This window comes from Equus przewalskii, chromosome X, assembly GCF_037783145.1.
Source record: "Equus przewalskii isolate Varuska chromosome X, EquPr2, whole genome shotgun sequence".
NCBI lineage: Eukaryota > Metazoa > Chordata > Mammalia > Perissodactyla > Equidae > Equus > Equus przewalskii.
The window spans coordinates 14,505,189-14,530,112 of record NC_091863.1 but is presented as its reverse complement, the minus strand read 5'-3'; the positions used below and the strand labels follow the sequence as shown (position 1 = coordinate 14,530,112).

The following is a 24,924-nucleotide window of genomic DNA, read 5'->3' as shown; positions in this document are numbered from 1 at the left end:
ACTCCTAGAAAGCCATGTACTATTGTTTATTCTGTTGAGTTTATTAAAGAGTTTCTTTTCATTTGAGTTGACATGTGTGAGTGTTTAAAACTTGACATTACTGTTTACTGGTATTTTCAGTGAGGGGTAAATAAAACAATGCATTGAGCATGTACTGTATACGGAACAGTGGACTAGGATCTGCACAGATTCGAAGATGAATATGATGGGGCCAGCCCAGTGGTGTAGTGGTTAGGGTTGCACGCTCCACTTCAGCAGCCTGGGGTTGGCAGGTTCGGATCCCAGGCGATACCTAGCACTGCTTGTCAAGCCATGCTGTGGTGGCATCCCATATAAAACAGAGGAAGATTGACACAAGTGTTAGCTCAGCGACAGTCTTCCTCAAGCAAAAAGAGAAGATTGGCAACAGACGTTAGCTCAGGGCCAGTCTTCCTCACACACACAAAAAAGATGAATATGATACCATCCCCATCCTTAATCAGCACACGCCCTGTTAGTCTTCACAGACATAGTTACTCTTTTCCTTTCAACGTAAGGAAACAAGAAGTTGAAATTTAAACAGGTCCTCTTCCTCCCCTACTTCTCTCTCTCTCTCTTTCCCTTTCTTTCTCATTGAGGGCCTGCTGTGTATCACAGCTCGTGCTGGGGATACGCAGACAAGGAAACCCTTTGGCTTGACTCCTCACCCCTGCAGAACTTGTTAAAATCCCACTGGGCTGGAACATATCCCGAGATGGGCAGGAAGAATCCTCTCACACAGCACCTCTGTGTGGTGCTCACTGGTGAACACCCACTGCCTTCTGTCCCTCTGGCACCCAGAGGTAGCAGATGAGAGGCCTAGATCCAGGAGAGTGACCCTGGGTGTGGCCTCTGCCAGCCATGAACCCCTTAGCTATGTGGAGCCAGCTTGCTTTTTCCCTCAGGTGGATAAAGTGGAGAAGTTCAAGCACACTCAGAGTACCAAGGACAGCTTGCACGCCAAGTACAACACCGCCACCTGCAGCACCGTGGTGGGCGACGACCAGTGGGGCCACCTCCAGGTGGATGCCACCTCCCTCTTCCTCCTGTTCCTGGCCCAGATGACTGCCTCTGGTGAGCCAGGGCCATTTGAGCCCGTTGTAAAGGGAGTGACGATCCAGAAGGGGCGAGGAGGAGCAGGCATTGATCAGTATTCAAAATAAGCTATTTCTGTAAATAAAAAGCATGCTTCTTTATGCTATTATGTGCATTGACTCTGTGATGTGCCAGCAGTCAGCATCCTAAGCACTTGTAGAATGTAGGCTGTTGAGCCAGCTCTATTAGCGTCTCTCTGATTGATCCCAACGCTTCCTTGCTGTCACTGTCACCTAGTTACTGGAGCAACCTAGATCAAATCTGCCTTCAACAGTTCAAATATCTGCAGACAGTCATGCCTCTCTTAGAGTTTTCTTCTCCACGATTAACAGGACTGGCCCTTTAGCTCTTCTTCTCACTACCCTGGTCATGCTCTTCTAGACACACCCTCCTTTATCCAAATTATATTCAAATAACATAATTTCTAGAACTCGGCAGTGTGCCCAGAGTGGTCAGTCAGTCCATAGCACTCATGCTGTGAGTGAGCCCAAAATTTCCAGACGGTGAGCGTTGTTCCTCTTGCAGCCCGAGCTGTTGGCTTCCATGGTGGCTTGGACACCAGGCCTCCAAAGGTCCAGGCTTGGTCCGTCTCTGTGACCCAAATGGCCTCTCCCACAAGGGAGTCTGCTGCGATGCTCCCCTGGGGGTTAGGTCACTTAGCTACTGTCTCCCAGAGTTCTTATCACCAGTCCAGTAAACTGATGCTCCTGCGTTCAAGGCTTCCTATTTATGTCAGACTGTAAGTGTGAAACTCTAAAAATAGCAGAAATCAGCAAGTAAGAAGAGCTTTGTGAATAAACTAATTTATAAAAAATACTTTCTGGTTGTGAAAGTTAATATCAGCTCACTGTAGATATGTTAGAAAATATTAACAAAATACAAAGAAAAAAATCCCACTGCCAATTTTCATTTGGATGTGCCTTCTCCAAGTATTTTTTTTTTCTGTCTTTTTTTACATATTTAAGGTCATATGCATAAATATAGTCTTTTTATTACATAGCATTATAACTTAAGCATTTCCCCCATGATCTTATAAACATGCACTTTTATGTTTAAGCTCTTCACAAATATGATTTTGGTAACTTTATCAATGGATATATCATAGTTAATTGAATTTTTCCTTTATTCCTTTTTTTTTTTTTTGCAATTACTACTAATGTTGCAATACCAACTTTGACCCCCATCTCTGTTGGCTTCCTTCTGTTAGATATCCTTCAAAGGCTATTCTTACGTATTGCCAAATTGTTTCCAGAACAGTTTACTAGTTAAACTCCCCCCAGCAATGTAAGAGTGCATATCTTACCATACCCATACCAGCTTCAGGAATTCATACTTAAAATATGTGTATTTGCCATAACCAACTAAACATTCAAGGATCCAGCAAAAATCCAGCTCTCTTGGTCACTGTCTGCTTCAGCGCATTGATGCAGCCCCCTGGCAGGTCCTGGGAGCTGGCCTTTCCGCAGGGTGAAGGGCATCTTCTGAAGGTGGGGGCTCTACTTTCCCTATCTGCCATTGGAGAAAAGGACCCACCCTTTGGCTCACTCAAGGATAGGACAGTGTCTGGTTGCTGTGGGCCACAATCCTTGCTTTCTTAGAACCTTCTCTGTACAAATCCAACACCTACCAGAAGGCCCTACACCTCTTTCAGTCCTTTCTGCTTATAGGCACAGGCACAAAAGTGGAGCCCTTCCTTTCTTCCTTCCTCCCTCCCTCCCTTCCATCCATTAGACATTCACTGTTATGATTTACTTCAGACTTAATTTTTGATGCCCTAGTAAGGAAGATGAAAATGGGTATAAAAGGATTTATTTCCCAGTGTGATATTTGTAATTTGTAATTGGCAGCTAGCTATCGCTTCACAACATAACTCCATAACTTCTTTGTTTTTCTTTACTAGGTTTACGTATTATTTTCACCCTCGATGAGGTGGCCTTTGTACAGAATCTTGTTTTTTACATAGAAGCTGCATATAAAGTTGCTGTAAGTATCAACCCCGGTAGTTTTTTCAGATGTCCCAGTTGTCAAAAGAATAAAAATCATATAGTTCTTTGAGGGCCAGGCTGTTTGGGGCTGACCAGAAGCTTAGCAAGATTCGAGCTGCAAGATTATGTCATCTCTGCATACAAAGTGCACATTTGGGTCCTGGGACGCAGTCCGGGAGTTTATGTTTTTGGAATATACCACATGCTGTGCTTGACTCCGTTATGCTTACTTTCAATAAGACCCTCAAATGTCCTATGGCACGTACATGGGCCACCCTGAATTGGCGTACAGGCAGCAGCGTCAGTACCTCGGTAGGAGCTGCAGTGCCATGGGGATCTCCCTTGGTGGCCCACAGGTAGAGGAGTGGAGCCAGGTGTATGCCCCAGGCCAGGTGTGTGCGTGTGCAAATGTGCGTAAACCCCGGTCCCTCCAGGCTTCTGTCTGGTATGGAAAGTGGAGCCTGACGTACTTCCAGAGAACTAAACTGCAAAGCTGACTGTGAGGGCAATGAGGAAAGGGTGGAGTTGGTTTCAACACAAAAAGGCCACTATACTCCAAAGCAGGGGTCAGCAAACTTTTTCTGTAAAGGGCCAGAGAGTAAATATTTTCAGCTTTGCAGTCCCTGCAATCTCTGTTGCCACTATTCAACTCTGCCACTGCAGCAGGAAAGCAGCTGCAGATGACATGTGAACATGCGAGCATGGCTGTGTCCCAAGTAGGCCTTACTTACAAAAACAGGTGGCAGACTAGATTTGGTCTAAGGGCTGTAGTTTGCTGACCCCAGATCTAAAGCGGCAATTCTCAACCAGGGGCAATCTTCCCCTCCCAAGGGACATTTGGCAATGTCTGGAGACATTTTTGGTTGTCACACTGCAGAGGGTGCTACTGGCATCCAGTGAGTGGAGGTCAGGGATGCTGCTGAACATCCTACAGTGCACAGGACAGCCCCCCAACAAAGAATGATCCAGCCCCAAATGTCAGTAGTGCTGAGATTGACCAACCATGGTCTAAAGAAACTTGAGGAGTCTTTGTGGAAAAGGTGGGACTTTAGTTGGACCTCGGAGGATGAGCAGGGTTTAAATAAGCAGAGGGGAAGGGAAAGGACATTTTGGGTGCGGGAATAGCAGTCACAGAGGCTCTGCGGGTGCGAAGGGTGCTTGAGGAAAGGGAGTGCAGAGTGAAGGAGTGGACTTAGGGTAAAAGTGAGTACTGGAGAATAGTAGAAAATAAGGTCAGCTTGTGGGCGTGCAGGGGGCACAGGCCAGATAGTGGAGGTGTGGCCATCCAGAGAGATTTGAATGGGATCCACTAGGGAATAAACACTTCGTCATTTTAGACTCTTACGCGTGGGAGTGAGCTGACCAAAGCAGTTTTTGAGGGTGAGTCACTTGACTCTGGGGTTGGAGTGAAGCTGGGTTGGCACAGAAAGGCCCAGAGGCGAGGGGTACTCAAGGAGGGAGTCCTGGAACCCAGCTCGAGGGTGTGCGCGGCAGGGGAGAGTGTAAAGTCGCTCTGGTGTGTCTAAGTCTCAATTTTCACATTTTGAAAATGTTCATCTTTGGAGATCAAGTAATAAATACTGACAGTTTGGCACGGGTCCTGTTCTTATTGGGTTGTTATCTTTCCATAGTGCACGTAGCATGATTTCAAAACAGTATCCAGTGCTTGGGTTTCTTAAATGAGAGTGTGAATTACAAAAGCTAGGTATGTGTGTATCAAATCTCTCTGTGCACCGAGTGTTCTCAGCTAGTTCATACAAGTCAATTTTAAAAGAGCAGGGAGGTTCAGATATTCTGTGCCTCCATTTTGACTTTGGCTCCTGTTACTTGCTGAGCATTTTTTCCCCTCAATAGGTAATGCTAGAAATGGGTATTAAATTATTTAAAATGGTTTGGTTGGCTTCAACCATTTATAACTCATTTCTTAAAGTTCTTTATTTTATCTTACAATTTAGTATAAGTTCAAAGAGATTAGCTAAAGGGAGGGGCAGCATTTTATTTGATTTTAAGATAAGTAAAATATTTCGGTCTCTACAAATCAAGAGTTTCTTACAAATTAACTTTTAGGAATATGAAAATTGAGAGCATTTTTGTCTCACTTGAGTATTTGCTTCCAAAATTCTGCACAGAGGTCAAATGAACTGAAATCGAGGAAGAACACAGTCTGAGTATGTAAATGAATTTGGGAGCCTTCAAGAAGAGATATTCATGTTTCATTATGTCTACGATAACATAAAGAAATCATTTTTCCATAGCACTTCTCATATACCTCTTTCTCCTGCTTTGATTACTACCTTTTTATCCTGCAGGATTATGGAATGTGGGAACGTGGAGATAAGACTAATCAAGGCATTCCAGAATTGAATGCAAGCTCTGTAGGAATGGCCAAGGTGACAGTCTCATCCTGTTTGTTCTTCTTTCTGTGCGTTTTTACTGCTTTAATTTCGTTCTCTAGGAATTTGGATTTAATCTGATTAGCATACTTTTCAAAAGTCAACAGCAAGTATGAAATTCAGGTGGCACATGTACCCCGGCCAACTGAAATTGTAGGTAAAGAATGTAGGTTTCCTACACTGAAGTCTGCATATGCGTGAAGATCAGTGCACTCCCTCCTTATCATCCATTGTTATCACCCACAGGTCTAAGCTCTGGCTGTTGTCTCAGAAGCTGCTGGATGTATGATGTCCAGTCTTCTTATCTGGGTCATAAAGAGGGCTGAGGAAGATGACCACTTTGTAGGGCAGGGCTCACGAGTTCAAAAGTCTACAGGGTCAGGTCAGGCAAGTAACATAAGGAAGTGAAGCTGACCAGATAGAAAGATATTGGGGACACTGGGAACTTTCTCTAAAGGTATTACAATTCAAAATCATTTAAAAAAAGTTCTTCAGGCCAAACAAAGCACACCTGTGGGGCAGATGGAGCCTGCCAGCCACTACTTTACATCTCTCCCCCTAGACATTTCGCAGGCCTCCCTCTTTCTCAAGACTGAAGTGTATTTTTGGACAAAGTAAAGACTCCAGAGCTAGAATTTTTAAAGCAACAATAAGTACGTTAAGGTCAACTGACAGAAACATACTTAATACTAAAAGAATTAACTATCTAAAGTGCAAGATATACTAATATTAGAAGTTAACCTCTAAAATAGGTGAAAGAAAAGCTGTCCATGAATTTAGTGCCCCTTCACACACACACCCACAGCATCATGAACTTATTAATACTTCATTTTTTGGTGGAATACTAATTTCATTTTGGGAAATGTTTTTCTATTTTCTTTTTCTTGTTCCTGCATTGAGCAGCAACATACAGGAAAGCTCTGATCCACTGAAAATAAGCATAGAACACGACCGTAGGACACTGTAGCTGGATTTTAAAAATGTGTTTCATCACCTTTGGGAAAACATGTATGCTTTCCCAAACATGTAACCTGCTTAATGAAAAAGAAGTACTAGATATGGGAATGTATGTTTACTAGAAAGAAAAAGTAATTCATACCTGTGCTTGTAGGCAGCTCTTGAGGCAATTGATGAACTGGACCTTTTTGGAGCTCATGGAGGACGCAAGTCAGTGATCCACGTCTTGCCCGATGACGTCGAACACTGCCAGGTAACAGCTGAAGCCTCTCTCGCTGCAGAGAGTAGGAAGGAGATTCATGGCGCAGTTCAGATTCCTCACCTTGCTAGTTTGGGGGTCTCGGCTTCTTTGCGCTTCAGTTCCCTCATCCATAAAATGGGCATACTGGGACCTTCCCCTCCTGCTGCATAAGGTGGTCATAAGGATCAGAGTAAGTCAACTTAATTTGTCAGGGCACTTTGTCAGCCAGAAAGTATATGCAAACATAGACACAACAACAATGTTGAATATATGGAGTGGACAGTCAAGGCAACCTTGTATTGCTAGAGGCAGAATCTGTTTTATGTTTTTTGAGCATGTAGGTGGTTTTCTCTCGTGTTTATTTCATAATGCCCCCAAATCAAATGACTAGCAAGCAGTAGTTCGCTTGGGGGCGGGCGGGATGGGCAGAATGAATAGTGGAGGAGAGATGAGATGGGAGAAATGGCAAAGTGGTAGAACCTCCATGAATACAAGTCAGAGAAAGGAGTGATTTGATGCGCGTTAGGGGACTCCATTAAGCAGACAGTAGGTCACCAATTGCTGGTTAATCAGCAGACTTATTTAGTGAGGGCCCACTGTGAGCCAGGTGCTATGCTTGGGCTGTGGGAGTGAGATACATAAAAACTTGTAGGCAGAGAGCCTCCAGTGGGAGTGCATGTTTCCAGGCAGAGAGAGCCTAGGGAAGAGGGACTAGTTAAAGAACTGGGCTTGGGGGGTTAGTTGGCTATAGGAAATGAAGCTTTATTCTGAAGCTAAAGCGTTCCCCCCACTTTATCCCCCCTTCCAGCTCACTCCATTTTCCCCCGTTAAATAGTCCTTACTGGGGAATCTGCTATTTCTGGGGTATGGTTTAATAGAGTCAAGCTAGTGTGCATCTTAATAGTTGTGTAGTCTAGTGGAAATTGCCTGAGCTTTGTAGCCAGCTGGGCCTGGGTTAGAATCCCACTTCTGTTGCCTACTAGCTACATGCCCTTAGGCACGAGTCTCTGTGTCTCAGTCCTCGTATATGAATTGGACTTGGTGCCTGAATTCCTTCTTCATATGGAAGATTTAATAAGCTTATGTTTGCAGGGGTCTAGCCCCTTGTCTGTACATGTTAGATCCCAGTGTTAGCCCCTGTCTCTTCCCAAACTTTGCCTTATAATCTCAACTTCCTTCAGTTTACGGTGCCTAATCCAACCACCTTATAATTAGTCCATATTACAGTGCCTCTAAGAAACCCATTCTTTCTGGGACTGAACTAATTCTGTTGTTTACCATTTTTCCTGAGTGTTCACGCAGTCTTTCTGGATTTGACTGCTTCTTTTAAGTGGTTTCTGGGTCACCTAGTCCAACTTGTCACATTCCACACAAGCTAGACATTTCTCTGTGCTAGCCCCATATGTGTATCCTTCTCTGTCTCTATCTTCACAGCCAGGACACCCTAGCGTGCTGACACAGGTAGCCCTTAGTTCCTCCCCTGCATGTCCTAAAGGCCCAGCAAAGTCAACAGAAGGCATGGAAGGAAGGGAGAAAAGCAGTTCTTGGAGCTGGCCCTGTGGCCGAGTGGTTAAGTTCGTGTGCTCCGCTTTGGCAGCCCAGGGTTTCTCCGGTTCGGATCCTGGGCGCGGACATGGCACCGCTCATCAAACCACTCTGAGGCAGCGTCCCATGTGCCACAACTAGAAGGACCAACAACTAAAATATACAACTAGGTACTGGGGGACTTTGGGGAGAAAGGAAAGAAAAAAAAGCAGTTCTCAGCAAGGACTCCAGGCAGTACCGTGCTCTCCTCGATCCTCTTCTCTCCTGCAAGAAACAGGAGTCATTGGCTGGGTAGGTGAGATGGCCCAGCAGGGGCCATGTTGGTAGGACAAAACTCTGCTCAAAGTTGGCAGACTCACTCACATGTTCCCTTGTGAAGATAAGGTCATGGTCTCTAGATACTGTATGTACCTATTGGTGCTTCCCAGGTTAAAGCCACCTCTTTGTTTTTCAGTCTATTCTGTTCTCCATGCTGCCAAGAGCATCGACTTCTAAAGAGATTGATGCTGGACTTCTTTCCATTATTTCTTTCCCGGCCTTTGCAGTGGAAGATGTGAACCTTGTGAATGTGACCAAAAATGAAATTATTTCCAAGCTCCAGGTAAGCATTGGTCACGCTGGCGCCCTCCTGCCGTGTGATAAGCGCCCCTTTTACACGATGACGTGGAGCGGCTCACCCAGGCCTTAGTTCTCCATGAGGTCAATGGCTTGGTTTCTCTAAGTGGACTCAGAGAGCGAGGCATCCAAAGCTGAGTCTACAGGTGAGAAAAGGAAGTGTCGTGTGCTCAGGTGCTTTGGTTCTCTTCCTAAGTGGCTGAGCTTGACCTCAGGCGAGCACCTCTGCACCCCAGTTCGTACCACCCCTGTACTTCTAAGGCAGAGCTTCTTAACCTGTTAGAGATCACAGACAGACTCCTTTGAGAATCTCTTGAAAGCTATAAACTCTCTGCCAGAAAAAAATGCACATGTCCCAATATCCTCAAACTTTACACGCAATTTCTGGGAACTTGGCAATCCCAAAGTTAAGTTGAGGTTAAACAAATCCCTGCTCTGAGGTGAAATGCAGGATCTGTGACACGTTACAGCAGACTGAGAATGTTAAATACGCCAGCCAACTGAAGTTATCGGTCAAATGATCAAAGAACGTAAGTTCCCTAAGCCGAATTCTGCATGTTGATGATCCTACTTAGAGTCAGTGAAAAATGCTTTTAGCCCTTGGAAACAAAGGAGTCGAAGGGTCTTCTATCATATCTCCAAAAGAAAGTGTCTCAGTCAGAGTTCAATGGAGAAAACGGAACCTCTAGCTTGTCCAAGTAGGCAGGGAGTTAATGCAGGCAATGGAGTGTTTAAAGGGAGCAGGTTCTAGGCCAGGACTCCCAGAACGCTATGGGGCTGGCCGCTGGGAGTCACTTGCCTCCACAGCCAAAGCTAGAGCAGCCCCCATGCCCTTAAGAAACTGGGGAAGGGACACCCAAAACTGTTATCCAGGGATTAGGGAGGCAGATTAAGAGAGCACTGCCACGGCCCTTCTTTCTTGACACCCAGGAAGCTGGAGAGGAACCCTGGAGCCGGCAGCAGGAAAACCAGCAGCCGGGGCCCTAAGCCACAGGAAGCGCCCTTTACCTCCCTGCCCTGCTCCTTGCAGGATGCAGGCTCCTTTGCATCCAGAGCCTAACTGTGAGGAGTCCGGAATGTCCTATTGGCTTTCCAGGCTTTCAGCTAGAAGCAGTCCAGTCCAAGTATCTGTCTCAGTGGCTTCTCCAAGCAGTGAGGGTCCCTTTGCATCTTTGCATCGTACAGCAAATCAGAATGAAAGGATGGTCATTCACTGAACTCTCGGTCCTTCCTCTGGCAGCCCTGATACTCTCATGGAAAGTTTTGGCATTCCCTTCCAAGCACTGATCAAACCTGAATTTACTTTGCTTATTACTTAAAAATAATTTTTTGTACTGATACCAAAGAGCACTTGGGTCCACATTTCATCACTAAAAGATTCATGCGAAAGGGGGTGAGAGGCTGACCTGAGTCAAAATAAAAAGGCAAAAAGATTCTTCTGTTTCATCAAATGCATTTTTTTCTTTATCTTCTTAGGGGCGTTATGGATGCTGTCGCTTCCTCCGGGATGGTTATAAAACTCCAAGAGAGGTTGTATTTAAATACTGTTTCTTATGATTCCACAACTGCTTCATATCTAAGTTGCCACTGTGGTGGTCTCCCTCTATTGATTATAAATGATGTGTTGGAATATTGAAAAGAGAAGTCTTAATTTTAGAGTCAGCAAGCCTGGAGTTAAGCAATAGCTAGTAAGATCATCAGGAGGACAGCAATCTGGTGGTTTAAAACCAGCTTGTAGACAGGGACAAACAGTTCTGTGGCTCACACGTTGTTTTAAAAACCAACCCTGGCCTCTTCCTTGGGTTTCTTTGCCATAGTGACTGATACAATGATACCAATAAAACAGCTAGTCGCTGAGCACTGTGAGAGGCAATTTGCTATTTATTTGTAAGACATATAGGAAGCTTAATATAATAAACTACCAAGGAGTCTTGTGTACGTTTCTGATTTAATTTTCTGAAATTTTACTGTGGAAAACGGCCAAGAATAGCATCTCCTCATAGCAGAATCCTTATCGTACCAACCTCAAAGCTGCATTGAATCAAAAGTGAGGGAAACCTAGTGGGGTACAATAGCGTTATGTATGTAATCTGACATCACCTTTCAGAAGGTTTACTGTTTGATTCCAGGACCCAAACCGATTGCATTATGACCCTGCTGAACTCAAGCTCTTTGAAAACATTGAATGTGAATGGCCTGTGTTCTGGACGTATTTCATAATAGATGGGGTCTTCAATGGTGATGCTGTTCAGGTGAGAAAATGCTGGGTGTTGTGTTGAGCATCAGCATTTTCATCCCACTGGTATGCTGATTATTGTTAGAACATAGGGTTATGCAAGAATTTAGGACACTGTTTCACTTATCTGTTGCCACTTGACAAACTTTCCCAAAACTTAGTAAATTGCAGGAACAACTATTTTGTTTATCTGCCCGTGAGTCTGCAGTTTGGGCAGGGCTCAGCAAGGGCAGGTTGCCTCTGCTTCACCTGGTATCAGCTGAGGCGGTTCAATGGGGCTGGAGGATCTACTTCAGAGAAGGCCTCGCTCACATGGCTGGCAGCTGGATGCTGGCCGTTGGCCGGGAGCTCAGCTGGCCTGTTGGCCTGCTCTGTAGTTCTCCACATGGCTAGCTTGGGCTTCTCACAGCATTGTAGTCTCTGGGCAGTTAGGCTTTTTACATGGTGGTCCTCTTGCCCCAAATGCAAAAGCAGAAGCTGCCAAGCTTTCTTGAAGCTTTGGCCTGGAATTAGCAGAGTGCCACTTCTGTTGCATTCTTTTGTTTAAAGAGCTGTCCCATATTCAAGGGGAGGGGACTCTACTAGGGCATGAGTACTAGGAGGCGGGGAGCATCTGGGACCACCAAACAGTTTCCCACAGACAGGTGGCAGTGTTGCCATAGTTCTTTTCAGATCAGCCTGTGGTTTCGCTGTCTTTAGCTCTAGTGTAAGGGTACTCACAGCCACAGTCTATTTAATATAACAGCCTCCTAGCTGGTCTCCCAGCCTCCAGCCTTGCTCCCTGCTGTTTCCATTCTCTGCACCACCGTTGCCAGGGTGATCTTCTTAAAAGGCAAATTAGATTATGCTACTACCTTGCTTAAAAGCATTGAATGGCTTCCTGATTGCTTTTGGGTGAAATACAAGCTCTTCATGTGTTTTTTAGGGCCGTAAGATCGGGCCCTCGTTTTCACCACTATAGCTCAATTTCTTACTCCTTACTTCCTTTTTTGAGTTCTTTGAGCCAAGCACACTGAAGTCCTTTCAGTCTTTTGAACTGGCCGTGCTATCTTTCCCCTCTTCTCAAATGCCAAGACATGCTTTTTAACCCCCACTGCCCCTCCCTCCTTCGCTTGATTCTTTCTAAGTGTCTCTTCTTTCAGAAAGCCTTCTCTAACCCTGAAAGCTGGGTCTGGTACCCATTTTCTATGCCCATGGCTCTTATAACAGCGTGGCACCTATAACTGTATTTAATCTCCACTTACCTGTCCAAGGACCCTGGTAGAGGGGGTCTCTATCCAGTTCGCCAATATATTCCCCATGTCTAGTGTACTTAGTAAGTGCTCAGTAACTATTTGTTAATGCAACAAATCTGTTCAAGACAGGTTTCTTTAGCATTTGCTGCCGTGCATTCTTGGGCAAGCAGAACAGAACTGTCCTTATGAAGCTTATATGAATGATTGACAAACTCAAATGCTTTGTCAGGTCTTTTAACCTTTTTGGATCACGTGTTCTGGGGTGGGATGAGTAATCTAAGATTTATTTTGGTTTTTGAAAGCTGCCTCTGCTCGGGAATGCCAAGGGGCTTCAGAAGTGGCAGTAAGCTTGAAATGTTAGTGTTCCTCCATTGTTGCTTCTTACTCTTGTGCTTTAGTGATTATCTTGGGTCTTATGTTTCCTGTCTTAATATCCCAGAACTGAAAGATCTCAAAAGGATTGAGTTGAAAAAAAAAAAAAAAAACTAAGACAAGAAGGACTCTGCTTAGTACCGTATTTTCTAGGTCTCTCAGAATTTGCTACTCTTACGCCTACACTGTCTTTTCCACTTGCTGTCTGATGACATTTAAAAAATGATGCACATGCTTTGCTGTCCATAACTTTTAAAAGAAAAGAAACGGAGATCTGGAAGGCATTTGACTGGGCTCTCCAAAGATAAAATGTATTAAATAGCTGGCTGGTTGGTTAAGGGTTTTTTCCCCTTTCTTCTTTTCCCTTTTGATATGTAGGTTTTTATCATTGCCTTTTTAATTTAATGGAAATGTTTACATCAAGAGCTTTTATTATATTGAGTAGTGCATCCTAAGAGTCGGGGTACATGGATCATAGTACATACACTTCCTTTTCTTCACGTCAAATTCATTCAGCAAATATTTCTTCAGCAATAAATGTTTGAATGAGGGCCTTTTAGGTGAAAAACTACCCATAGATGGAAATGGGATGCACTACTTAAGATCTGGCCTCCGCTCCAAGAAGATTGTAGTCTAGCTAATAAGACAAAATTTAAATATGTGAGAAGTTAAGAGTGAAATATTTAAATCATGAGTTAAAGACAACTGGAAAGACCAATTGCATTTAGCTCCTCCTAACATTTGCTGTCAGCAGGACTCCCAGTTCCTCCTACACGCCTTGAGCTTTTCATGGCCCTGTGTCCTGTTTCTAATCTGTTTATTGCCAAGAGAGCTGTTTTGCTATGCTGCACTGTCGTTACAGCACTAATGATCCCTCTTTCGTGCCACGGGGGATGGGCTATTTTCCAGGTCCAAGAATACCGGGAGGCCCTGGAGGGAATATTAATCAGAGGCAAGAACGGGATCCACCTGGTGCCAGAACTCTACGCCATCCCACCTAACAAGGTAACCAGGCGCTGCTTAGCTGGAGCGAAGTGAGTTGGCGCTTGGCCTTTTGGTATTTTTCATCCCCCTTTCAGACCTAACACTTTTTCTCCAGGAGAAGTGGTTTCTAAAGCCTTCAGTAGTGTTCCTGTCTATCACAGGAGTTACGGCTTCAGAGCCATTCTTGACCAGGGCTGCCCAAGAGAGGCATCGGTTGAGGACCTTCAGAGGATACCTCTCCCCCTGCCGGGCCCAAGGCCGAACAAGCCCTAAAAAGCACAAAACACTGTTGGGCACCAAGTTCTCACACATTTCCATGGAAGAAGAAACCAGACACACTCTCCCTGGGGAAGGGGAAGAGCTGTATCGGGATAGTTGAGAATCTCCTCCTTTGAGTCAAGCAGTTCCTGAGCTGGAGCCTGAGCAGTCAGTTAGAAGCCATTCTATAGCAGGGAGAGAGAAACCGGTCAGTTCTGAGAGGATGCCCAAAGAGAGTTTTCTTCTATCCAGTTTCCTAAGTTGGATCATGATGGACCTATATATCGTGGTGGGAAGATTTCCCTGTACATTTCTCATGTTTAGAAGAAAAACATTCTCGATTCAAGTCTGTTTGTCCTTTGGATGTTCCTGTTGCTTCAAAGCTTCATCATTGCATGTGCTGGAGGAACAGACTTCAGAGAGCAGCATCTTGCCCCAGTTGACAGGGCTTCAGGAGATCGTAACCCAGCAGAAGCTGTCATGCAGCAGCCTGGGTTTAGGGGTTCTGTGGTTGAATCAGGCCCACACGCACATGGTCAGGGGACTGGCAGGGCCCTTTGAAATTATCTGCCTCAGCTCAGAGAGGCTGTGGAACCTGTCAGAGCTCAGACAGCACTGGGCTTCGCCTGGGACTAGGCCCCAGGTTCAGGGCCTCCCCACAACCCCACACTTCCTCCTAACGGGTGATACATTTCCAGGTGATGGAAAGTCCCTCACTGTACGATCAGGCCATGGAGCCTACAGGGCTGTTTTCTCTCTAAGTAGCAGAGACCTAGATTTCCTGCAAATGTATTCATTTGACTATGCGTGATATGCATATGTTATTGGGGGAGGGGTTGTTGGTGGGGGTTGGCTAGTTACTTTCCAGCAACTACGTGTTCAAGTTGCCCCTTTTCTGGTACTGAGGCATTTGGCAAAACAAAATTAGTAATGGGAGGTAACGTGGAATGTGGAAGCAGAGCAAGGGAAAATATGTGATTTCAGGGGTATTTTACCAATTTTATAGTAGAGAATAACCATCCATCTGTGTTCTACTAAAAGGCACATTTTTCTGACTCTAGTAAATGCTAGGTGTTATAAGCTATACTTTTCTTTCTGATGAATAGTGCTGGCAAGCATCGTGAGAAGTTACTCTGTATCTTTCTTCTAAACTCCACACTGACCTTTGGGTTTCTGCTGGTCATTACAACATCCTCCTTTATCTAGCGTGTTTACACATCAGCTATGCACCAATTTGAGGCACTATTTTATGTTGACCACAGTTTGTGTTGGCTGCTTCCAGGTAACAGCTGGGAGGTTTCACCCATGACCTCAGTAACATGTAGAGACCACTGGGATGTAGAGACGGCTACAGACGGCCACCCAGACCCAAATGGCGCCTTTGTACAAATTAGAAAAAGGGCCTCATCCTTGGAGTAGCTGCAGACCCGGGCCTAGGTGGCATCCAGCCTGGATTTCAGCCTCACTCACTTCCTCAGCTAGACATGTTGTACGAGGCACCACCACCCACGGGGCCCTCCACTGGATAGCTTGAGACTAATGCAAGTGTGCCCCGTAAATGTGTCTCTAGCGGCTGCTCTGGGCCAGGCTCCAGGCTGGGTACTGGGGCCCAAAGATGGTTTCACCAGCTCTGCCTCTGTGGGTTTGCAGGCCTAGTGGAAGTTGGAGGAGCTAGTCTGTGGCATGGAGGGCAGAAACAGGAGTGGCAGCGGGAAAGGCCTGGTGCATCAGAGGAACTGCAAGCAGATCGGAAGGACTGACGTGGAGAGGGAGAGACGGATGCCTCCACAGGGAGGCAGGAGCCAGCCCATGGGTCGGGGAGGGCAGAGCCAGGCTGTCTTTTGATCCAGACACCTTGTCTGCCTTGACTGTCTCTCATTCCAGATCTTTGTGGTCTTTCTAAACACGTTACTTACCTTTCAAATAGCTTTAACATACAATCTGATTGTAAATGTCATCTTGCACACTGCAAAACCTCCAGGATTCTGTAGAAAGAAGAAAATAACTTATCTCTAATCTTCCTACTCAAGGATAACCACTAGGACATTTTGGAACATCTCCTTCCACACTATTATCCTATTTGATTATTGATGATGCTCAATTCTGTTCAGTTTATGAGCTTAAGGCTTTCTTAATGTTTACTGCTACAGCCAATTTAAAAATTTTTACTAAATATATTAATAACATCACTGATTAATCCACAAGCAGAGAATGACTCCCCTCGTGGTGTGATTTTCCCCTTTGCAGAAAGATAAGTCATATTTCCTTCGATTGGCTTACATTTTCTGGAGGAAAAAAGTGGTCACTAACACTACCTGCCGCCAATGTTGCAATGACGAAAATACCCAAAGGTCAGCATGGAGTTGACAACAGAGAAAGTTGCAGAGTGACTTTTACAACATGGAGCCAGCACTGTCCATCAGAAAGAGAACTGTAGCTTATTTTAATGAGTCAGAAGCCCCCACTGGATTCAACTTTTTGAGTCCCTGATGGGAAATTAGTGATCTGTTAGTACAATTGTTTTTCCTCAATAAATAAACAGTGCCACCTTCTGGGATTTTCTTGCATAGGCACACAGAGTTTATGGACCCCTGGGGATAGCATGATAGAGGACGCCTGACTTAGCCTCCAGCGATGCACTGCCATGGCTGTGGGCTGATGTTTTAGACCATTGCACCCATAATACACCCAGATGTACGCAGGAGCTGTGAAACTTCTTATTGCCCGGAGCTGTGCTCAAAGAAGGCAGGCCAGGCTTCCAATGCCTATCTCTCTGTCTTTTACCACCAGTGTGCTTGTAGGAAGAGCACTGGCCTATAACCAGGCCTAGATTGGAGTTCCACCTCGGCTGCTTGTAGCTGGGTGGCCCCCTGTGCAAGGCTCTTAGCCTCCTCAGCCTCCCATCCCAGCTCTCACATACAGTTGGTCTGGAGGATCAAATGAATGGCAATTTATACATCCTCAGTGTGCTCCCCAGTGTACGGTGACCTTGGCCTTTTTATCCTCTGACATTCTGACTGGGTTTTTCTCTCTTTGCCAGGTAGATGAAGAGTATAAGAACCCTCACACGGTGGACAGAGTTCCTCAGGGGAAGCTGCCCCATCTGTGGGGTCAGTCCTTGTACATCCTTAGCTCACTGTTGGCAGAGGTAGGGGACTTGGGGTCTACACACACTGGAAACCATCTGATATAAGGTGCAGGGGACCCCGGAAGAGCACAGGGGCTCTCTGTGGCTGTGATGTCTTTGGCATCTTCATGGCTTTAAAGTCCACTGGACTGGGTTGTCTCTGAGGCTTGATGGCTGGGCTTACGTGTCCATATTTGTAGTAAACCACTTTGGGGTCGACTGCATGCCAAGGACTGTCTATCTCCTCCCCCTCTGCCTCCGCCCCCCAGCGTTCCTGGTCTGTGGCTAGAACCTGGTTGAACTGATGGTCAGCAGGAGGCCAGAAGCTTCTCAGCCAGGATCAGCATGTGTGTGAAAGATACAGGGTTTGGGAAACCATAGGTCTGCTTCCAGTCGCCCTGGCGCAGTCCTAGGCACAGGAAGCAGAAGGACTCTGCAGTGCTCTCTTCATGAGGGGGCAGCAGGCTGGTTTTTCTGTTGTGAATTTTGTGTCAGGTATTCCCTCAGCCCACGACACCCCCACACAGAAGATCTACTGCCTCTGACTCATTTCTTCTTGTTAAGCATTTTCTTGACCCCAAGCTTAAGTTTTTAAAATGCAAATGCTTTTGTGCCAACTAAAAATGAATTCCGCTCCTCAGTCCTAAGTGTGGGTGACTTTATCAGATGCGTCCATCTTTCCTGAGAGGCTCCTGCCCAGCTGAGCCCCCCGGGCCCCTGCGGAGGGGTGTGGGGGAAAGAACCCAGGACCTCTGAGTTGGGGTGTGGGGCTGGCCCAGTCCAGTGTGTTCTGCCAGACTCTAGAAATGGGGGAGGGAGCAGTGGGTCAGATACCACTGGGGTTCCTAGCATGTAAAAGAAGACCAAGAATAAAGTTATCACAGTGGAAGTGGCCCTTAGGAGCTAGGGGTGCTGAGGTGGAGCAGTTGTTCCATGGGCATGATCGTCTCCCCAATTTCATGGTCGTGTCCTCGGGGGTAGGAACTGTGTCTTAATCTTTTGCCTTTAGTAGTAGGGAAAACGCGTCTATCTCCTTTGGAAAGCCAGCCCTGCCTCTGACTAACTCTGTGACCTCAGGCAGCTCTCTTAACTTCTCTGGGCCTCACTTAAAGTGAAGAGATTGGGCTTGATCATCTCTGTGATACCTTCCAGCTCTGATTTCTGTAGCAGTGGGATGGGAAACAACTCTGCCCATGTTTCTTTCTCTTCAATGTAAAGGCCTTCATCTTGGCCCAGCATTAGGTCCAGTTCCTCTTCAGAACTCCCAGAACGCCTTGATCCCCTCGTAGGGCTCTGATCATTTATAGATAGTGTGCGGAGCTCCACATTCAAAAAGCACTCTGCAGGTAGGAGGGAGCTTTGTGTCTCAAGACAGTCAGCCCTGGGCCAAGTCCCTGCTCTTTCACTTATCGTAAGCATGTTACCTCGGTTTCCCCGCCTGTAAAATGGTAATAATGGTAGTGCCTACCTGTTAGGAGGCCTGAATGTGACAGTGCACGTACAGGGGCTCAGCACAGTACCCAGCGCAGAGTAAGGGCTCAGGAAGTGTTAGTTACCATTGTTCTTTTCACTCATACAAGATGGTAGCGGACTTGACCAGCCCTGGAGAGCCAGGTTCCGAAAACATGATACATTTTTCAGTGGCTATCTAAATGGTATACTGTCTTTCAGAGAAAATAAGCAATTGACTTGAAAAATATAAAGGAATTGGGGCTGGCCCCGTGGCCGAGTGGTTAAGTTCGCGCACTCCGCTGCAGGCAGCCCAGTGTTTCGTTGGTTCGAATTCTGGGCATGGACACGGCACTGCTCATCAAACCATGCTGAGGCAGCGTCCCACATGCCACAACTAGAAGGACCCGCAGTGAAGAATATACAACTATGCACCGGGGGGCTTTGGGGAGAAAAAGGAAAAAATAAAATCTTTAAAAAAAGAAAAAAAAAGAAAAATATAAAGGAATAAAATACTGAAAATTTTGAGCCCCCAAATATTTCACTTTCAAACTTAGGTTTAAGGTGAAATTTTAGTTAATCAGTATTTCCTAATGTTGATGCTCCTCTTTTCCTAGGGATTCCTTGCCACTGGTGAAATTGATCCCTTAAATAGAAGATTTTCCACTTCTGTCAAACCTGATGTCGTAGTACAAGGTTTGCAAGCGTGTTTACTATTCGTATTTAACTTTGTAAAACCAATGTTATTTTTAATGCAAATTGTTCCCTATTTAGTTTGTTTAAAAGTGTATATGTACGTATGCTTTGGCCTATATCAGTTCTGTGAAATCCCTTCTATGACTCAGTACCTCCCAAATGCAACAATATCTTTCCCAACCACAAAGTTACTTTCTACAAAGCATTTGTTTTCTTAAATCTAAACCTTGATTGCCACTGGGGCACAAGTGATTCATTAAGCCTCATTTTTCCTAACTGCCAGTCTCTAGAAAGGAGAACATGACTCTGGGGAAAACTCAGAACCCAAGTGAGGTTCACTCGTTCCTCCCTTTGAGGTCTGACTTCTTTCCAGAGCTGCAGGCCCCTGTTTTCCCCTGCCTCCGCCTGCCTCCCTTCTTCTCTGGCCAGCAGCTCTTCCAGAGAGCTGGAAGGCCAGCCTGGGCTGTGGCGGTGGTGGCACTGTCTCTACCTCCCTACATGACGTCACCTCTGTGCCTTGGGGTCCTCATGACCAGCACCCCTCACAGTGTGGTCTTGAGGTGGACTGAGGTTGCCACAGGGAAAGCCCTCAGTGCAGGGCCCGGCCTGGTAGGCACCCAGCTCACCCTCTCCCTAATTTCCCTCCTAGGGAAGACTCCCAAGGAGCTCCTGTGCCTCACAGAACACCTCCTGTACCAGCTACTCTCATAGCACGTTGTGTATAAACCTTCTTTCCTCTAAATTAACACTGTATGTCTCTTAAGCACAAGGCCCGTGTCATTCTTACAGCTTCTATGTTGATTGACACACACCCACTCAGTACATTGGAAACAGTTATTGAACAAAGGAAAGGCAGTTCTCTTTGTGGCCACAGACTCATTTCACTGCGCCTGCCCGTGATGCAGCAAGAGGCCCTGCAGGTCATCGCCCAGTTGGTACGGTGCACCAAGCCCTCCGCAGGACACACCCGACCATCACAACATTCTGGTCAGGTCGAAGTTGTGACGGTTATGATTATCATCCCCATCTTACACGAGGCTTAAAGGTTAATGGACTCAAGGACCTACAGCCAACAGTTCTGAGTGCAGCCATGCTGATCCAGCCTGACTCCACAGCCTCCGCACTTGTCCAGAGCGTGTGCTGCCAGGTGTTCCAGAAAACCACAAGGCTGCTTTGCCACCTGCAGCCTGGGACATTGAGTGGGCCTGAGCAGCACTTTTTTTTTCATGTAATACACTAGAACAGAGTAGAAAATATCCGAGGGTCTGGCCTGGAGGAAGGGCCAGTGCTGTTTCGGAAACTTCTTCACGTACGGCTGTGTCAGATCAGGAGGCTCACGGGGCTCACAGGTCTGGGTTGCACCACTGCTCTAAAAGAGTCGCTTCTCCAGAGAGTGACCGCTGTGTTACTCTGATATGTGCAGCTCCCTGCACGGCATTGGAAGCTTCAGAAGAGACAGATGTGAAGGGAAGCCACCCCCTAGGCCTGCATGGCTGATGCTCCCATTTGCTGAGGGCCTGGGATTAGCTTCCATCCCCAGTTCAGCTACAGCTGCCCAGGTGAGCATGTAAGGCTCCCCCTCAGGGCCTTGTTGTGAAGCTCGGAAGAGATCATGGATTTTAAAATACTTTGAAAAAGCATCATATGCTACGTAAATTTAAAGAGGTGACATTCAGGTCTCAATGGCATCTATATGTGTTGTATGTTCAGGTGCTGCCGGCCTGTGGGTACAATGGTGGGGTTCAGGGCGCTACCTTAACAGTAACTGAGTTCTTTCTCTGGCTTGAGCACCGCCCTGAGCCCCTCCAGTTCCCAGCAGGCTCTGCTGCAGCTGGACACAGCACCAGTCACTCTCTGGCCAGAACTCCCCTTCTCCAGTCCCCTCCCCGGGCTCCTTTCCTTTGCCAAAGCACTGTCCACTCTCTTAGAAGCCAGCAGTACAGCAGGTACAGCAGGTGCAGGGGTCTGAGCCTCCCTTTGAGTCCCCGCGCCCTGGGCACTCTGAGCTCCCTGCCTGCTGCGGAGCCAGGTGCTCAGCCTCACCCACCGGAGACGGGGCCCAGGCTGGCCCATTGCGGGTGCAGGGCTTAGCTCTGGGGTGGCTCTTCCCTACCAGCAGGGCCCTGTGCTATGCTTCCGGGTAGGCCAGGCTGCCCCACTACCACCAACAACCTACTAGCAGGCCCACTTTCCCTTGTCTCCGGAGGGGGGAACCTCCCCCGCCTCCCCATCGGTCAGAGTATCCCTGCTAGCGCATGCCAGCATATTGCTCTTCTTTTCTGTCCTTTGAGAGCAGGGGCACAGGCTTCTCCTGGCATCCCCCATGCAGAGCTGTATCCGCTCCTGACTCCGTGTGGAAAGAACACAAAGCAGGTTTAGAATAAATGCAGACCCAGAGAGAAGCAAGACATCATTTGAGATGGGGTAACTTGGCTTGGGACCTATTGAAGACCATTTCTAGAAGTCCCTTATCGGACTATCTTGCACTTTGAGCACACTTGATAAATATGCATTGTAGTGTTGAGGGGAGGGGAGGCCAGAGAGACCCGGGAATAGCGGCAGGATGAGTGCTGTTGCTTTCAAAGCCACCCAGTGTGTGGAGAGCATGCTAATGTGTATATCACAGGCCAAAGAAGAGATCAGTCAATAATGATGCACATCCATGTTAGGAGACACAGGCCACAATCTAATGCAGATTCTGCGTTCTTCTCGTTCCCAGTTACCGTTCTGGCAGAGAACAACCACATTAAGGAGTTGTTGAGGAATCATGGGGTAAACGTCCAGACTATTGCTGACGTTCGTCCAATCCGAGTCCAGCCAGGGCGGATTCTTAGTCACATATACGCCAAGCTCGGTGGGTTTGGGGAAATAGCAGGGTGTTTTGGTGCGGGGGCATCTTGGTTCTAGATTTTGGGTCTGGGGGAGACTGTAATATGTGTAAATTCTACAGAATTGGGCAAAGCACTACAGCAGGTGGTTCGACTGCTTCAACATGAAGGGGGATGGGTGAACAAGCACGTTCTTCTCATGCCCGAACGTTCAGTAGATGTCGCCACAGGTTGGCTGTGCGATTTGCCAGATCTGTTGTAAAATAAGGAGCCACCTGGGCCAGCCTCGGTGGCCTAGTGGTTAAGTTCACCATGCTCCACTTTAGCGGCCCAGTTTCAGTTCCCAGGCGCGGACGTACAGCACTGTCTATCAGTGGCCATGCTGTGGTGGCAGCTCACAAAAAGAGGCAGATTGGCAACAGGTGTTAGCTCAGGGCAAATCTTCCTCAGCAGTTAAATAAATAAATAAAATAAGGAGCCACCTTTGAAAATTCACAATTGGAACAGTCATTTGTGTGTTGATAATGTGTCTAACTTTTATGTGTAGTTTCAGAAAATGCTCATTTACCCATTAAAATGGGAGAGGGTTCTCATTATTTTTTCTAAAATCTGACTTTGTTTAGTATTATGGTTCAATACTAAATAAATTAAAAGTAAACATTAATAAAGTCCTTTTAATAGTTCTAGTCCATATAGATGTTGAACCGGGTGCTATTCACATACATGCCTGAAAAGAAGGGGGTAGGATTGTTTGTCATTCATCCTTATCCTATTGTAAAGAAGGATGATGGTATTAGAAAAACCAAACCCCAAAGTGGGTTGTTTAACATAAAGATAAGCCCACTCTTAGCTGAAGTCACTTGGATTAGATGTTACTATATTTGTTCTAACTCCAATTTCTCTTTATTTTTCAAATAGGACGGAATAAGAATATGAAATTGAGTGGGCGCCCATATCGGCACATTGGCGTCCTTGGAACATCTAAACTATACGTGATTAGGAACCAAATCTTTACTTTCACACCCCAGGTGAGAAGAGCAGGCCAGTAGTAAACCCACAAGCATCCGTTCATTAAGCTCTCTTTTCTGTCTGGTGAGCTACTTTGAATGTGGCAGAATGTGCATGCATGTGTTCAAATAGAGACATATGACACCTGGTACTTAGTACAATTCTTTACTCATAGTAGGTGCTCAGTAAATGTGGCTTCAGTCGAATTGAGTGTGCCGTCACTTCCAGTCATTAGTCATGGTGAAATTCACACTGCTTTACAAATTTGCTGGTGACATGTCACTTGACTCACAGCCCTTGTGCACCTAATCACAGTAGTCTCTCACTCTTGCTTAGGTTGACATCAGACCCTCTCTCTAACACACAGCAAGTCTGATTTTCAGGCCCCAACCCTCTTGGTGGGATCCTGAATATACTGATTATGAAACTTTTCTTCAGAGTTTTTGTTTCCAAAGGAAACTAGTCCTGTGAAACCCAAACCAAAAGTTTTTCATCCCATTCGGGCAGCAGAAGACCAACTGTGGGATCTCTTTGTCAATGTGTGGCACAGGCCCCCCCCCCCACCACCTGCCTGGGCACACAGTCAGCTGTGGGGTCATGGGTCAGTAGCCCCAACTTGCTCTTTTTCAGCCTAGCCATGCTGCTTGCTTAAATCTTGGGAGTTATTTCCCTTCGTAACAAATTTCAGACCAGAGCTGAGCATGGACTAGTCCAGAGGCCAGGAGAACAATTTGATTTTCATTGACGTCAGGCAACAGTGCCTTTAGTTCATGTTGGCCAGGCCATCAATCAGGTAAACACAGTCTCCACCTCTCACCTGCTCTCAGTGCCCTCACTTGGAGAGCATCTCCGAGCCAGCAGCTCTGAAAGGAGTGGGAATGAGGGAGTTATTGATTTCCTTTCAGAGGCAGCGCTGTTGGGCCAGGTGCTTAAATCCCCATCTGAGGAACTGTAAATAGATCTAGCTGTGCACCTTTCTCTTCCCCACTAATGTAGCCACGACTCCTGGGCAGGCGACAGATCAATTTGTCTGATCATGAGGAAAGCCCCAGGATGGGGTGGATTGCAGCCAGGATTGAGCCTCTTCTCTGGAAACAGAACACAAGGATTGGTGCTGCCGTGAATGACAGCTGGGGTTGTGTTGAGGGAAATGAAGGGACAGCCTTTTATCTGGTCTGTTCTGACTTGCAGTTCACTGACCAGCATCACTTCTACCTGGCCCTGGACAACGAGATGATCGTGGAGATGCTGAGGATCGAGCTGGCCTACCTGTGCACTTGCTGGCGGATGACGGGCAGACCCACGCTCACCTTCCCTATCACCCACACCATGCTCAGTAATTCCGTGGACTTGATCTGCCTGATTCATGTCCCGCTGTTGGTTTGGGCCCTTTTCAAAGTGTTTAAAATGAGTCCCGTGGACAGAGCTAAGTACTGGAGCCGGTTCTTAGCAGTTCGGTTTCTTAGCTTGGGACTCTTCTATGCTCTGCATATTTTAATTGGATTGTTTGATGAAAACATTGCAGTGCATGCCCCCCAAAAAAGCATTACCAGATTAAGTAAACTAATTTGTCTTTTTTTTCCCTTAGCAAATGATGGGTCAGATATTCACCCTGCAGTTCTTTCTACAATTAGAAAACTAGAGGATGGATATTTTGGAGGAGCTAGGTAATTTGTGATTTTTTAAAAATAAAAGTAACATTGACCTTTCTTACTTTTGCCGCCCTTCTCACATTTTTCATATCAACTGCTGAACATAGAAGCATGGCACTTTAGAGTAAAAGAGGAAGTTAAAGTTTATCTAATCCAGTCCCCGTGTGAAACTGCAATCAGCTCTACAGCAGCATTCTCTTGCATGTTGCTGAAGCTTTTACAGGTGCCAG

The 24,924-nt window shown here is 46.3% G+C and overlaps 1 protein-coding gene across 10 annotated transcripts in view; it reads left to right on the top strand.

Moving 5' to 3' along the window:
• PHKA2 (phosphorylase kinase regulatory subunit alpha 2) overlaps positions 1 to 24,924 on the top strand; it is a 75,887-nt gene that overhangs the window by 28,558 nt on the left and 22,405 nt on the right. For 7 of the 10 annotated variants that reach the window (XR_011536067.1, XM_070605282.1, XM_070605279.1 and 4 more), the window contains 14 exons: positions 924 to 1,092; positions 3,014 to 3,096; positions 5,408 to 5,488; positions 6,603 to 6,701; positions 8,689 to 8,835; positions 10,326 to 10,379; positions 10,979 to 11,101; positions 13,602 to 13,697; positions 16,975 to 17,082; positions 19,128 to 19,206; positions 21,926 to 22,060; positions 22,953 to 23,062; positions 24,234 to 24,378; positions 24,631 to 24,709. Coding sequence is in view for 9 of the 10 variants with exons in the window: in XM_070605282.1 (XP_070461383.1) it covers positions 924 to 1,092; positions 3,014 to 3,096; positions 5,408 to 5,488; positions 6,603 to 6,701; positions 8,689 to 8,835; positions 10,326 to 10,379; positions 10,979 to 11,101; positions 13,602 to 13,697; positions 16,975 to 17,082; positions 19,128 to 19,206; positions 21,926 to 22,060; positions 22,953 to 23,062; positions 24,234 to 24,378; positions 24,631 to 24,709 (1,508 nt within the window). In the remaining variant the exon portion in view is untranslated. The remainder of the gene's footprint in view (positions 1 to 923; positions 1,093 to 3,013; positions 3,097 to 5,407; positions 5,489 to 6,602; positions 6,702 to 8,688; positions 8,836 to 10,325; positions 10,380 to 10,978; positions 11,102 to 13,601; positions 13,698 to 16,974; positions 17,083 to 19,127; positions 19,207 to 21,925; positions 22,061 to 22,952; positions 23,063 to 24,233; positions 24,379 to 24,630; positions 24,710 to 24,924) is intronic. The other 3 variants (XM_070605286.1, XM_070605285.1, XM_070605283.1) reach the window with 1 other exon arrangement.